Source organism: Microcaecilia unicolor, chromosome 6, assembly GCF_901765095.1.
Source record: "Microcaecilia unicolor chromosome 6, aMicUni1.1, whole genome shotgun sequence".
Lineage (NCBI taxonomy): Eukaryota > Metazoa > Chordata > Amphibia > Gymnophiona > Siphonopidae > Microcaecilia > Microcaecilia unicolor.
Genome location: NC_044036.1, coordinates 182,082,779 through 182,098,976, shown reverse-complemented (window position 1 = coordinate 182,098,976; position 16,198 = coordinate 182,082,779). Strand labels below are relative to the sequence as shown.

Below are 16,198 nucleotides of genomic sequence, written 5' to 3'. Positions count from 1 at the left end.
TCAACTGCTTTCTGTCGCAGGGACGACCAACGTTCATGGGGGGGGGGGGGGTGTCGGCAGCGTAGCGAAGGTGGGACTGGGGCGTGCCTAACACATGGGCGTCCTTGGCTGATAATGGAAAAAAGAAGGGCGTCCCTGACGAGCACTTGGCCGACTTTACTTGCTCCATTTTTTCTTGCAACCAAGCCTCAAAAAGGTGCCCGAACTGACCAGATGAGCACCGAAGGGAATTGGGGATGACCTCCCCTTACTCCCCCAGTGGTCACTAACCCCCTCCCACCCTAAAAAAAGAAAATTAAAACTTTTTTTTGCCAGCCTCAAATGTTATACCCAGTTCCCTGACAGCAGTATGCAGGTCCCTGGAGCAGTTTTAGTGGGTGCAGTGCACTTCAGGCAGGCGTACCCAGGCCCATCCCCCCTACCTGTTACACTTGTGGTGGTAAATGTGAACCCTTCAAAACCCACTAGAAACCCACTGTACCCACATGTAGGTGCCCCCCTTCACCCCTTAGGGCTATGGTAGTGTTGTACAGTTGTGGGGAGTGGGGTTTGGGGGGCTCAGCACCCAGGGTAAAGGAGCTATGCACCTGGGAGCAATTTGTGAAGTCCACTGCAGTGCCCCCTAGGGTGCCCAATTGGTGTCCTGGCATATGAGGGGGACCAGTGCACTATGAATGCTGGCTTCTCCCACGACCAAATGGCTTGGATTTGGTCGTTTCTGAGATGGGTGTCCTCGGTTTCCATTATCGCCGAAAATCGTGAATGACCATCTCTAGGGACGACTATCTCTAAGGTCGACCTAAATGTTGAGATTTGGTTGTCCCTGACTGTGTTTCCATAATATGGGTTTCCCCGCCCCTTCGCAGGGACGTCCTGCGAGGACGGCCCCAGGAAAACTTAGGTGCCCCATTCAATTATGCCCCTCCACGAGTCCTGCTAATCTGTACATCTGCTGTCTGGAATTTTGGAAGATGGAAATGAGAAAATAATTAAGCTTTGGATGTACTCTGTAGAAGTTGTTGTTTACTTTTGCAATATGTGTATGGATGCCCACAAGAAAAACCTTACTCCTTGGCCTTCAATCTCCAGAATAGCGGTGGTAAATCTCCTGCTTTGAGATGGGCCACCCTTGGCGTCTCTGAACTTTACCTTTGCTGGTAGAGATACCAATCCCCTCCAGCCAAGTAAATGGACTGCCGCTCCTCCTCGCTGCTTGCTTCCGAGCAAGTATGCATGAGAATTCCTGGCATGATGCTCAGAGCCAGAAACAAGCAACAGGGAGTGTTGGTAGTCCATTTATTTGGCTGGTGGGGCTCAGCATCCCTGCCAGCAAAGGTATGCCTAGTGTGCCTGCATGGGGGGGGGGGGGGGGGAGGGAGGAGAGAGAGGAATGTTATGCCCCCTAGTCCACCCCGGGGCACCCTCAAATTGAAGGGCTGGCTATTCCTGGAGACACTGTTGTTAAAGATTTCCCAGCACACCACTGTTTACTATCCCCATTTGATTTGCACTTCCATCAGTATGGTCAGTGGGAGTTTGCTTGCAGAGGATCTGCTGACGTTCATGATCTCCTAGTTTGTTTGAATTCTGATTGTCATATACCTTGGATGGATTGGAAAGTGTATCCAAGTTGTTTGGGTCTGCTCCATCAGGTGTTGCACAGCCGATGCTCCAAAATGAGATACTGTCCTCTCTGTGATTCTACATGAGAGAAGTCAGCTGTTTTTCTTTCAGATAGCAATGTATTGTTTTTTTTCACTTGTGGGTCCTCCTTCAGTTGGTTCATAAGGTAGGGATTTAGTTCCTGCATGTCCTTTATGATTTCTTCTCTTTGGGTTTTAATAATTTTCTTCTTTTTGTAGAGTTGATATATAAGATCATTTCTTAGTTTCTGATTAGTGCGTTTGCAGAGTTTGTCTGTGTAGTCAGAACTGTAAGTAGTGGCCAAAGGATTTTTTTTATCTTGAGTCCTTTAGGAATGATATTGTTCTTCATGCTACCTAAAATCCATAAACCTGGAAACCCTAGCAGACTTGGTATCTGGTATTGGCACACTTACAGAGGAAATAGCTGGTCTTATAGAAGGGATTCTTAAAGCTTTCATGAGCAAGGCAAACAGCTTGGAACAACATGGTAAAAGCTCCTTGATCAGGCATATACATTGTTTCAGAAAGCTCTGAAAACATGTTTGGAAAATATTTATTAGGAAATTAAGTTTTCCATCTTTAATCTTGTAGAATTATGATTTTTATACATCCTAGAGTGTATCTAGTTTCTTTATCATTATAATCCACATTGAACTTAATGGATATTGCGGAATATCCATTAAGGAGGAGTGGCCTAGTGGTTAGGGTGGTGGACTTTGGTCCTGAGGAACTGAGTTTGATTCCCACTTCAGGCAGCTCCTTGTGACTCTGGGCAAGTCACTTAACCCTCCATTGCCCCATGTAAGCCGCACTGAGCCTGCCATGAGTGGGAAAGCGCGGGGTACAAATGTAACTAAAATAAAAAAAAAAATATATATATATATAAGAATCAGCTTGATAGATAGGTATTGCAGCCCATACTCTTTTCTCACAAATTGTCTCTCCTTTCTTCTTTCAACTATGGTGGCAAATCTCTAGATCCTGTGCAGCTGGGTTCACATCATGGGCAGCAACTGAGTTGTTATGAGCAAGCCATGTTCACCCAGTCACAGGATAGCACAGGTGAATCAGAATAGGACCTCATACTTGGGCTCCACTGTCACACCCAGGAACCAGATGAAGCTGTGGACATCACTAAACCCACATCTCTGCTCCTAGAGGACATCGGTGAAAATTCACCCATACAGTTAGTGTCCTCTTCATTGCCAGCTATTTTAAAGAAGTCTGTAATTGTCTTAATTATTGGCAGGTGTGAGTGTGGATCTGTAGCAGGCAATCCTATACTACACTGGGGCACTTGAAGCAAATGATGCTGGTGGCAGAGGGTTAGGTGAGTTTGAGTGCTTTCAGGGCTCCCAGACCTCTTGTGCCTCCACTCTATCCAACCATGAGAGTACCGACAGGAGTTTTTCTGACATTCCACTTAGAAGGTCATTTATTTGATGGCATAAATAAACATGTGGATAAAGGTGAGCCGGTTGATGTGGTGTATCTAGATTTTCAGAAAGCTTTTGACAATGCTCCTCATGAGAGACTCCCCAAAAAATTTAAAAGTCATGGGATAGGAGGCAACGGCCTTCTGTGGATTAGGAATTGGTTTTTGGACAGAAAACACTCTCACTCAATGGAGGAGAGTGAATAGTGGAGTGCCACAGGGATCTGTACTGGGACAGGTGCTATTTAACATATTTATAAATGATCTGAAAAATGGAATGAGGAGTGGGATGGGAGAGATGGTGTTGATGTTGGGAGGGGGAGGGGGTAAGAAGTGAAGGGAAAGGAAGATGTTGACACCAAGGATGGGGGAAGGAAAGTAAGATTATGCTGATTCCGGAAGGAGAGTGGGAAGGAAGGGAAGGTGATGCCATGGGCAGGGCAGAAAAGGTGGTGGACTTTGGTTTTGGGGAACTGAGTTCGATTCCCACTTCAGGCACAGGCAGCTCCTTGTGACTCTGGGCAAGTCACTGAACCCTCCATTGCCCCATGTAAGCCGCATTGAGCCTGCCATGAGTGGGAAAGCGTGGGGTACAAATGTAACAAAAAAAAACAAACAAACAAACAAACAAAAAAAACCCTTAGATTAACCCCCACTCTCCTTTGTAATATAAATACATTTTACAAGCTCCAAGCTGGTAAGGTGGGATTCTCAGGATTTTAGGTAAATTAGCAAGTTAGCTGGAGAATAAAGGTGGCAGGTTAGGTTTAATAGGATAATGGGATTGGAGGTTGTGGGAGATAGGAGAAGGGAAAATCTGGTTGATTTTGGCGGGCTTTATTATTTTTATTTTGTGTGGCAGCGCGGGTGGTAGTGTTTTGTCACCCTCCCTTCTGCTCTACATTAGGTTTAATTTTGTTATTCAGGGTTGAGCTATTTTAAGGGATTTGTTTTGATATATTTGGGAGAGGGTGGGATGTCGTAGTGGGAAGGATATTCCATCCTCTGGTCAAGTTGTGACATAAAATTGTGCTGTAATGTGAAGCTGTGCGTGGGGAGTTTTAATTCATGTGTGGTGCCGCCATGGATCAAAGAAGTTGCATAACTTTTTGTGACCGCAGGTCATGCATAGATCAATTCAAAGTTACTGGGTGTTATGGTTAGTGCAGTGGGCTGAGAACCAGGGGAACTGGATTTGATTTCTACTGCCGCTCCTTGTGATGTTGGGCAATTCACTTAATCCTCCATTGCCCGGGGTACAAAATGTAGATTCTGAGCCCATTAGGGACACAAAAGTAACTGCATTTAATATATGTAAGCTGCTTTCTCACAGAAAGGCTGAATATCAAATCCATGACCCTTTATAACTGAGTATCTCTGGTATCCTTCACACAGGGCACTGTTTCACTTGCACAGAATGACCAACTCAATCTGAATCCAGCACTCACCATACTTCTATATTTTGCAATAAAACATGCTTTATATACAGAGCATGAAAAACAGGTTTTGTTGCTTTTAAATAAAGCACAAGAATTCAGAAGTACATGTTAAAATAAATATATTTGAAAAATCCTAACCAGGAAATCCTAACACCTTCCTATTATAATACGTGGCCAAGGCCATGATCCACCAAATTAGATACATCTCTAAATGGCCATGCAAAGCATCTTGGATGCAATAATGTGAATTATTCTGCAGGTACCAAGGTTGAAGCTTGGAAGAATGTTATACAAACTTACCCATAATGCTTTGCAGGCATTTCTCTCAGTTGCAAATTAGATTCCTGGGATGTCTCATGCCCTTGCCCACTCATTCCAGCATGCCCTCTTTCTCTGAAAATCTAAATACAATTTCAAGTGGGGGGGGGGGGGGGGGGGGGGGGAGGGGGAGACACTAGTAAGGGTCAGATTCTTTTTTTGGTGCATATGTGATCAGGTTGCAAATGTGTACAACCATAACCTCTGGTAAGGATAAGCAGCCAGAATATATTTGTTTTCTAGTCGATATTCGAAAGCACTGGCCAGGAACGACACCTGACCGGTTAAATAGTACTTAGACGGCTATCCGCTGATATTCAGCGGGAGATAGTCAGTCATCTGTCTCCTGGAAAATATCCCTGGTTAGCACTTAGTGGACAGCCAGTTATTGCACGTGATATAGCCAGCTATTCGCTAATTTTCAGCGCATCACTGGCAAAGTTTGCTGACCAACTTTGGCTGTGTCGATAGCAGGATTATCTTTGGCCGCTATGAACTTAGCTGGCCAGTGCTGAATATCGGCTTGGCTGGCTATGTTCTTAGTGGCCCAAAAGAAACCATATATTCAATGCCGGTCACTGGAAACAGCCCAGCATTGAATATTAAGGCTCAGCGCTGACCGCAGCCTGGCTACCTCCTGTGGTCTGAATATTGACGCCTTTGTGTCTTTTCCCATGCCATTTCCAAGAATCTTCCTTTTTTTTTTTGTTTCAAGACATTTTTTTGATTCTGAAGCCACGTCATCGAGAATGCGCATTCTTTAGAAAGGGTGCACCTTTTTTGCAAAGCATGGGCATCTATTAATGATGAACACAAAACACAAGATACCATGTTTTTTCTGCTCATTTTGCTTGTTAATGACATGGGGTATGTTATTGATATTTCCCATATCATTGCTAACAACAGTCCATCCCTAATCTCCCCTTGGAGTTTACGCCAGGATTAAAAGTACCAGGTCAGCTCTATTCTGTAAAGGGCAAACTGAGTGATAATGGAGAAACCAGGGCTGGTGCACAGCTGTTAGGCCCTAGGACCCCCTCCCACATGATTTTAATAATTAAACAATAATCATGATCACTGCAAAACTACCCCTTACAGAACCTGTGAAATGCATAATCGGACATCATACTCTCAAATATTAAACTTTGTTTACCAACACAAAGAAGACAGTTCACAAAAGTCATTTATCTGGGTAAATGAGTATTTGATGCCTGCTCACCCACCCTGCAGCAGTAAGTGTGTGGTGATTGTTCATTGATTTATATGGCTGTCATAATGGAGTATTTTGGTTTAATTGCAGCTGCTCTTTGCCGCATGCCAGAAGCACTACAACTGCAGAATTGTGGACCCTCTGAGTTTAGGGGGGCAAAGATAACTCTCTTCTGCATGGGATAGAGGGAGATGTGACAGTATGAATTAAGGAGAAGGTTCCTTCCAGTTCTGGGTTTATACAATATATTACTGTAAACAGTCACATTGTAGGCAGCAGGCTTTGCAGGTATGCAGTTTTCCCCCCATGACATGGAGCTCTTAGGGCCCTGTTTACTAAGCTGTGCTAGAGGCACGTTATTTATTTATTTTAGATTTTGCTCTAAGTTTGTACCTGAGGCAATGGAGGGTTAAGTGACTTGCCCAAGACCACAAGGAGCAGCAGCAGGATTTGAACTGGCCACCTCTGGATTGCAAGACCAGTGCTCTAACCACTCCTCCACTCCGTGCTTTTAGCACATGCTAACCATTAGTGCGTGCTGTGTAGGCACCCGCAATATTCCTATGGGCGCCTACACAGTTAGTACCCCCTAATTTTGTGCAAGTGCTAAAAACACTAGCGCACCTTAGTAAACAGAGCCCTTAGTGTCAAAGAGATGGAGATAACCACCAATTAGTGGCAGACAGGAGCTCCATGAGTTAGATCTATGGGGCCAACTCATTGCTAGTTTAGGAACCCTGAGTTTTGAGGTATAGAAAAAGATCTTTCTTGGGTTAGTATAAAGAACATTCTGGGGTATAGAAACATACTTTCCCAGGATAGAAGAATAGGCAGAACACACTGAATAACTGATGGAGGTGTATTAGTCTACACTAAACACCACAATTAATTTACTGTAAATAAAGTACTGAATTTATTTCTCTGTCTTCTCTGCTCTATGCAGCCCTTTTCTCAATAGTTCTTTTGTTTGTATTTTATTCTCACTAGAATAGCTTTCCCTCTCTTCTATAAGTGGAGGTCCCTTAAAGTGTTGCTATGGCTTTTGAAATCTCTTGCAACATGGTTAGTGACCAATACAAGACATGGTCTTTAGTCAAAAGAAAAAGAACTTCTGTTTCTCCAGGAACAAGTCCCATCTTTCCATCTCTCCTCAGTACGGGGAAAACTTCTGACGCTCCATCTTCTTTGTTCCATTGGCTGCGCTGATTTTGGCCATGTAGGTGGTCAGACTCCCACTGGCAAGTCCTGCATTGGAGGGTGACATGGCTAGGAATGGGTAAGGCTTCACGCCAACAAAGCCGGACAGTGGGAAGGTGTATGGTGTGCCGAGTAAGGCAGGAGGTTGTGTGGTGACCGTGGCCAGACTGGCTGCCGGGGAAGAGTTGGGAGCTTGAGAGAAAGTCAAGTTGAGGTCATCAGGATTCAATGATGAAGTGATCTGGGAGGTAGATTTAGCTGTCTCTAAGCTGCAGAAAGAGCATAAGAGAAGACAATGCATGATAAGAGATCGCTGGGCTTCTGATCCTTGTCATCTCGAAATAGGATAAAACAAGTCTAAAATCTCACCAAGGCTTGGATTTAGGCTGGCAATATTATGCACTATGCAGATTTACCACTAAACTCTTGATTCTGAGGTTATAACCCAGTCAAAGGATTTATTTCATCATTTTTATTGTCAGCCATTCTAAAACGTTGCCCAAAGTACGGCACAGGGTTGATACTCTCAGAATTTCCAAAGCCCTTAATCTTATGCTTGGTGACATTTACAACCTCAGACGAGGCCCAGTGTAAGTTCCATTTATAAGTGGCATCTAAACATGCTCATCCTAAAGCCACAAATTCTGATATAGTGCTAGCAACTTCATTTCATCTCATCTAAACAGTTACATTACATTATTCAGCCAGCGGCAGTGAACATTTTTTTTTAGCTGCCACCAGCATTATCCCCAAATATACAATGCTAGGCCATGTCCGGACACCAGCATTAAATATTCATTTTTGTGAGGCTGGCTATCTCTTATGCCTAAGCAACACTGCATAAAGATAGGACTGAGTTTTATTTGGTCCAATTTGGCTGCTTAACTTTGGTGCTGAATATTGGCAATAACCGCATAAGTCCCGACTCTACCCCTGGACCATCTACAAAATAGCCAGCTTTCAGTTTAATATTCAGTAGCATTAACTGGTTAAGTGCTGCTGAATATCAGTGGATAGCCCCAGTGGCGTTCCTAGGGTGGCTGACACCTGGGACAGATCGCCAATGCGCCCCCCCAGGTGCAGCGCGCCCCCCCCCCACCCAAAGGACACTGCCCCGGGTGCATTTTTACCTGCTGGGGGGGGGGGGTGCCGCGCGCCTCTCGGCTTCGCTCGTTCCATGCTCCCTCTGCCCCGGAACAGGAAGTAACCTGTTCTGGGGCAGAGGGAGCACGGAACGAGCGGAACCGACAGGCGCGCGGCACCCCCCCAGCGGCGTGCACCCGGGGCGGACCGCCCCCCCCCCTTGGTAAGCCACTGGATAGCCCCGCACAAGAGTTTAACCGACCACGAGCATCTCCTGGCTGCTTAAATTGCTTTTAATGTCAACCCTTAAGTTTTTATCTTTTTCCTGAATTTTCAAACTTCAATCTAATGCATTCAGGCCAGGAAAGTTAAATAAAATACACAGAGTCCCTTGCTTCCTTTCACTATTTGTGCTTCAGAATTTTCTCTATTCTGAGATTTAAAGCTGTCTCCCAACTTTATACTGTGACAAATAATGGGACAGATATAAGGATAGGCCAAACAAAAGTACAGGAATCCTGTATTAAAATTTATATTCCGCTAATACTGCAAAGTTCTAAGCGGATCACAATAAAAAGAGCTAGAACATCTCTAAGAATTAACAAATACTAAACACATAATTTTAATCTGAAAGCATTATGTGAAATTGAAAAGTTTTAACTAATCATTGGAAGATTAGACTATCCAAAGTAAATTGTACATCTCTGGGGAGTTCCTACCAAATGAAATAAAACAATTGATCTCTTTCCTTTAGGAGTTGGAAAAGCAAAAATTCTATTATTACATTTCCTATGCTCTCTAACAGGATGCACAAAATGGAAGAGTATACATGTATGCCAGTGGGCATCCATATAGGGGTTTATGAAGAACACAATAGAATTTAAACTTAATTTTCCACTCTGTTAGTAACCAGTGCAGTTTCAAGTAAGTTTTTTGAACATCTCAAATAAATTAAATTACAATAGTCAACCTGTGATAATAATAACACTTGAACCAAAAAGCAAAATTGGTCCTGTTCAAAAAATTTATGAATACGCCGTAACTTATGCATTAATAAAAAGGTTTTCCTAGTGAGTTGGTTTATTTGGGGTTCTAATGAAAGCATCTTAACAAACAGGATTGTAGGAAACAATTGGTAGTCTATATTATTAACTCTTCTAATAATAATATTGGAACTCAAATGAGCAGATTGTTCATTTACTAACAGATATTTGGTTTTCTCCTTGTTGAGTTTCAACATATGTCTAGATATCCAAGATTCAATAAGTGCCAAACATTATTGAACTTGAGTCATTGGTGTATATACAAGAACAAAATCCCGCACTTTCCAATTAATAGCCTAAAGTATGCATAAACACATTGAACAGTATCGGGGCACCCTGCATAAATTATTCCACTCTGCTGAAAAGACACCATTCTTTGTGACTCTGTATGTTCTAGTGTGAAACTGATGAAACCAATTTAAAACATACCCTGCAATACCTATACTATCAAGAATACCAAGCAAAATATTATGGTCAACTAGGTTGAATGCGCAGGAAAGATCGTACTGTAATATCAGTGTATAAGTTTGTTAAAACTTTCTTAATCACTTTTTTAAACAAGTAAATCAAAGTGATGTATAATCGTAATTAAAAACAAACAGTTAAGAAAAGGAATGCCATTGGTCAATAGAAAAGTACACAATCATATTAAGGACATTCACACCAAGACCTAGTACTGTCGCCTGAAATGCTAAGGGGCCACCTGCCCTTCCCAGTAAATCCTTAGTTCTAAGAATAAGCCTTAGTACAAAGGTGGGTTTTTAACATAGTCTTAAATTTCTTAAAAGATTGTTTTCATCAAATTTCTAAAGGAAGCCCATTCCATAAAAAAGAGCCATACTTCCAAGCAATTTCAATTCTCTGGGCATGTTGCATCCCATATATACAAATTCATCTTAAACAACTTTCCTACTAAATGTGTGGGCTTACGCAAATGCTGAGAAGAGGATATTCAGCAATCTATCACTGACAAATCTTGGGAGCAGGTATGGTGTTCTTTATTTAAATGCTCCAGATCCTCCTCAATAACAAAGTCTCTATATTTCTTCACTCATAGATCCTTATGGACACCTCTCAAGTCACATGTGATTAACTCTTCTGTTTCCAACTTATGTTGGTCTTGTCAATCCCAACAAGGTACTCTTAAGCATATTACATTCGATTGTATATGTATTCAAAAGTTTTGGAAGGACATATGGTCCGATTTAGTAGATATATTCCATCTTTCTGGTCCAATAGTATATAAATATGTGATACTTAAAGATCAATGTTTTAGACCCATTTTAAAGACTAATGAATGTTTGCTTGTTAATACCATATTGAATCTAGCTTTGAAAGTAGTCTTTACACACTGGAAAGCTTTACAGCAAGTACTTATCAAGAATGGTGGAATTTATTGTTTCAAACCTATAAATATGAAACATATTTTGCTAAAAAAAAACATCTCGATATGCTTTGTATAAAGAAAAATGGGCTCCATTGATATCCTATTTTGAAGATGTGAAGTGAGAGGTGTATATTGTACTTTTTCTTTTTTCTTCATGTACATTATTACCATGTGTCACATGCATGAACTTTATACTGTTTACATACTTTAAGGTGTCTTTTTTATTTTTTTAACTCAATTAAAATATCATATTGTAGTACAATTGTTGTTATTAATGTTCTCTCTTTATTACAAAAATCAATAAAAATATTAAGACTAAAATGCAAAAAAGTGCCATAAAATAAAAGGTGCTTTTTATTGTCACCTTCTAATAAGTCTGTCTAGGTTTGGGGAGAACCAACCAAAAATCATTCATGGATTGGAGATTATAGACGGGAATGTATGGGATAGAAAGCCTCTCTAAATAATCAGGGAGACCTGAATGAACAGTTTTGAAGGCCAGAGAAAGAATTTTGAACTGAACTTGAAAATAAACAGGAAGCCAGTGAAGTCTCTTAAACAAAGGTGTAACATAATCTCTCCGTTGGTCTGAGCCACAGTATTGATTTGTCCTTGCCATTTTCAGGGCACAGGCTGTTCTCCAGTTACTGGTGTTGCCATCTAATTACCGCTACGCTTGTTTGGTTCCATGCCTTCTATACAGGATTCCTTTGTGTTTATTCCACACATTTTTAAATTCTGTTACCACCTCCCATGGGAGGGTATTCCAGGTATCTACCTATCTAGCTATTCATCACTTAAGCGGCTATAACTTACTGCTTTGATCTTGTTTAGTTAAGGTGGTATATCAAGTCCTACAATAAATATCTACCACCTTCTCCGTGAAAATGTACTTCTTGATATTATTCCTGAGTCGGCCCCACTGCAATCTAAATTCATTTCCTCTAGTTCTACTATCTTCCAGTCTATAAAAAGGTTTGTTTGTGTATTAATACTTTTCAAATATTTGAATTTCTGTGTCATATTACCCCTGTCTCTCCTTTCCTCCAGGGTATACATGTTCAAGTCTTCAAGTCTCTCCTCATACATCTTGCGACACAGTCCTCCATACCATTTTCATCACTTTTCTCTGAACCGCCTCAAGTCTTTTTATGTTCTTAGCAAGATAACACAGCATATCCAATGATCTTACTGGACAATTACAATCCTCATTCCCTTCGACCCTCATGACGCTTGACTCATACCTACCTCATTGACCATAATATAACCTTGTATTTGTTGTCAATCGAATTGGCAAACGCCTTTACGGTACTATGTAAGCCACATTGAGCCTGCAAATAGGTGGGAAAATGTGGGGTACAAATGTAACAAATAAATAAATGTGGCCTCCAAAACTGAACACAATACTCCAAGTGTGGCCTTACCAATGACTTGTACAGGGGCATCAATACCTCCTTTCTTCTGCTGGTTATAACCCTTTCTATGCAGTCTAACATCCTTCTGGCCATGGCCACAGCCTTGTCGCATTGTTTCATCACCTTGAGATCCTCATCCCAAGGTCCCTCTCCTCAGCTGTATTTAATTAATCTCTCTCCTCTTATCTGATACATCTGCTTTGGATTTCTCAACACCAAGTGCATCACTCTGCAGTTCTAGGCATTAAATTTTAACTAGAAAGTTCTCCAAAAAATGAGACCACCAGTCACTCCGTCTCACTGTGTATACTATAGCATAAATCAAAAAGTTGAAAAAAAAGACCACAGTGAACAGCCCACACTCCTCATTAAAGTATAGAGCCAAAACTGACAGCCATCACTGGTAAAAAAAAACCTCCATAATTACTTAAAAGCAGTAGACAGAGTGAAAACTGTAGTCTTACAAACAGGATTAGTTCATAAAACTGCAGAAACATAATAATACAAAAAATATATCTTATCTGCTTAGTGAGATGGCGTGTCTGGTGGTCTCTTTCTTTTTTGGGGAACTAACACGCTGTTGAGATTTCCTATATTACAGTTTCCAGCTCTAGTGATTTGTTCATCTTAAGATTAAATTTTAACTGCCAGACCTTTGACCATTCTTCTAATTTTTGGAGGTCTCTTCTCATGGTCTCTACTTCCTCTGGGGTATCCACTCTATTGGCTTTCTTCGTGTCATCTACAAAAAGGCAAACTTTTCCTTTTAACCCTTCAGCAATGTCTCTCTCAAGCATATTAAACAGAATTGGCCCCCTTACTGACCCCTGAGGCACTCCACTACTCATCTTCCTTTCCTCTTGAGCGGATTCCATATACCATCACCCTCTGCCACCTGTTGGTCAACCAGTTTCCAATCCAGTTCACCACTTTGGGTCCTAAGTTCAGCCCTCTCAGTTTATTCAGGAAACTTCTGTGAGGAACCGTTTCAAAGGTTTTACTGAAATCTAAATAGATTACATCTAGCTCAAGGGTGCTATACTGGAGAAACAAGCCAGATGCTGAAGAAGAGATTTAATTTACATAGACATCACATGAAAAATGCCAGTGCCAACCAGGATGTTACCTCTGTGGGACAGCACTTTACAAAGCCAGAACACTGTTCCAATGATTTTATGGTGAGAATACTGAAAGGAAACTTTAAAATAATACAGGAACGTAAGACCTTTGAAGTCAAAATGATTAAATATTTTGACACCCACCAGAAAGGACTTAACAAAGATCTGGGTTTTCTAGCCCATTATAAACCATGAAATTTCACTGCTTTGTCACCCTCTGATCACCATGCAAATCTCCCTGTCCCTCATCCTCTCAGCCCTCTCTGTTTCTCACCTAGCCCACCCCTCCCTCATCCCTTCAGACTGTCACTGAAATACTTTGTTGTTTCACATATATGCTGTTACTTATCAAAATTTGCTTATTTCTGATCTGACAAAGAAGGGCTACCTTCGAAAGCTAATCAAAAAATATATTGTTAGGCCAATAAAAAAGTTATCACCTTATTTTCTTTTCTATGTTTTATTTTATTCTATTTCTATTGATTACCTTTAAAAGTGAACTAACACAGCTACTACATCTCTCTACTCATCTAGCACAAGAAATCAATCAGATTTGTTTGGAAGGATTTTACTTTGGTAAAGCCATGTGGCCTTGAATCCTGCAAGCTGCTTGATTCTAGAAAGTTAACCATCTTTTTCTTCAGCAGTGATTCCATTACTTTTCCTACCACCGACTTGAGGCTTACCAGCCTGTAGTTTCCCACTTCTTCCCTGTTCCTGCTTTTGTGAAGAGGGACCACATCCGCTCATCGCCAATCCTGTGGAACCTCTCCCATCTCTAAAGATCTGTTTGGTGAATTTAATTTTAAATCAGGGTTGGTTCTCTCCTGTTTTGGGGGAAATTGTACTTACTCCAATCCTGAAGGGTAAGGCAAAAAAAAGTAACCCCCTAGAGATTTTTCTCATTTTCTCAGCAACCACTTTGAATTTCAACCAGAAATTTTATGTACTTACATAGTCATCATACTTACTTATTACCATTAAACAACATTTAATTATCTTAAGCTATGTTGATGTTACTGACATTTTAGTGTTACTACCTAGCAATTTTTGCACATCAAAAATATTCAAGCTAAACCACAGTAAAATAACTTCATTCAAACAATAATTAATAATGTGTCAAAATTTCTCGGTCACTATGAATGCTTTAACATCACCCCCAGCTTTAACACAGGCTTTCAGTCACTTTGGGAAGTTCTTAACAGCATTGTCGATTGGTCCCTATGGCAGGCTGTCCCAGATTATCTGCAGACCTTCCTTGAGTTTGGCAATTGTTTGTGGCTTTGGGTGGAACTTGTGATAAGCCTCCAACATTGCTCCCCAGACAAAATTCTATCTAGCTTATTTTCAAAAGAGATCGCCTGCCATCTTCCGACACAAATCGGGAGATGGCCGGCCATCTCCTGAACCCAGAGAAATCGGTATAATCGAAAACCGATTGTGGCCGGCGCCAACTGCTTTCCGTTGCGGAGCCGGCGAAACTTCAAGGGGGCGTTTCGGCAGGGTACAGAGGGCAGAATGGGGGCGGGATGGGGGTGTGGTTACAAGATGGCCAGCTTCGCCTGATAATGGAAAAAATATGGCCGGCTCTGATGAGCTTTTCGCCGGCTGCACTTGGTCCATTTATTTTTACGACCAAGCCTCAAAAAAGTGCCCCAATTGACCAGATGACCACCGGAGGGAATTGGGGATCACCTCCCCTTACTCTCCCAGTGGTCACCAACCCCTTCCCACCCAAAAAAAAAAAATTTACACATTTTTTTACCAGCCTCTATGCCAGCCTCAAATGTCATACCCAGCTCCCTGACAGCAGTATGCAGGTACCTGGAGCAGTTTTTTGTGGATGCAGTGCACTTCAGGCAGGTGGACCCAGGCCCATCCCCCCCCCTACCTGTTACACTTGTGGTGGTAAATGTGAGCCCTCCAACTCCCCTCCAAAACTCACTGTACCCACATGTAGATGCCCCCCTTCACCCCTTAGGGCTATGGTAGTGGTCTAGAGTTGTGGGGAGTGGGTTTTGGGGGGATTTGGGGGGCTCAGCACCCAAGGGAAGGGAGCTATGCACCTGGGAGCAATTATTTTTTTTTAATTTTTAGAAGTTCCCCCTAGGGTGCCCGGTTGGTGTCCTGGCATGTCAGGGGGACCAGTGCACTACAAATGCTGGCTCCTCCCACGACCAAATACCTTGCATTTCGCCAGGTTTGAGATGGCCGGGCCCGGTTTCCATTAAGGCTGAAAACCGAAGCCGGCCATCTCTAAACCCAGCGATCTCAACATTTGACCTAAATGTTGAGATTTAGCCGGCCCCAACCGTATTATCGAAAGAAAAGATGTCCGGCCATCTTTTCGATAATACGGTTTGCTCCACCCCTTTGTGGAGCCGGCCCCAAAGATGGCTGGCCATCTATTTGGCCAGCGCCGTTCAATTATGCCCCTCTATATCACTTTAATGTCATTAACAGTAAGCTGGTACCCTGTTTTTCTCAAATAATGGTAGATTTGCAGTTCAAACATTTTTGAATGTACAAAAATTGCTGGGTGGTCACACTAAAAGGTCTGTAACTTCGCTGTGTTTAAAGATAATCTCATTGCATTGGCAAAACATAGAGAGTAACAACAAATAAAGCTGTAAAATTTCAGGTTGAAATTAAAACAGCAAAAAACTCTAGGGGGTTACTTTTTTTTGGCCTCACCCTGTAGTTTCAGACCAGTTGTGGGTATACATTTTATGGCAAAATTGATTACATTTTTAGTGACATCTCAATTAAATAATTTTATTGCCGATTCAAATGTTTTATTGTCTTCTCAATATGGTTTTAGAAGTTTCTATAGTATGGAGATTTTATCAATTGAGTTGGTGTCACAAGTGAGAACAGAGTTGAGTAAAGGTGGTCAAATGCTGCTGT

At 41.8% G+C, this 16,198-nt stretch overlaps 1 protein-coding gene across 3 annotated transcripts in view; it reads right to left on the bottom strand.

The window, feature by feature from the left end:
- Positions 1–6,626: 6,626 nt before the first annotated feature.
- PCBP4 (poly(rC) binding protein 4) overlaps positions 6,627–16,198 on the bottom strand; it is a 216,026-nt gene continuing 206,454 nt past the window's right edge. For all 3 annotated transcript variants that reach the window (XM_030205843.1, XM_030205842.1, XM_030205844.1), the window contains exon 13: positions 6,627–7,514. In XM_030205843.1, the coding sequence (XP_030061703.1) occupies positions 7,199–7,514 (316 nt within the window). In that variant the 3' untranslated portion in view covers positions 6,627–7,198. The remainder of the gene's footprint in view (positions 7,515–16,198) is intronic.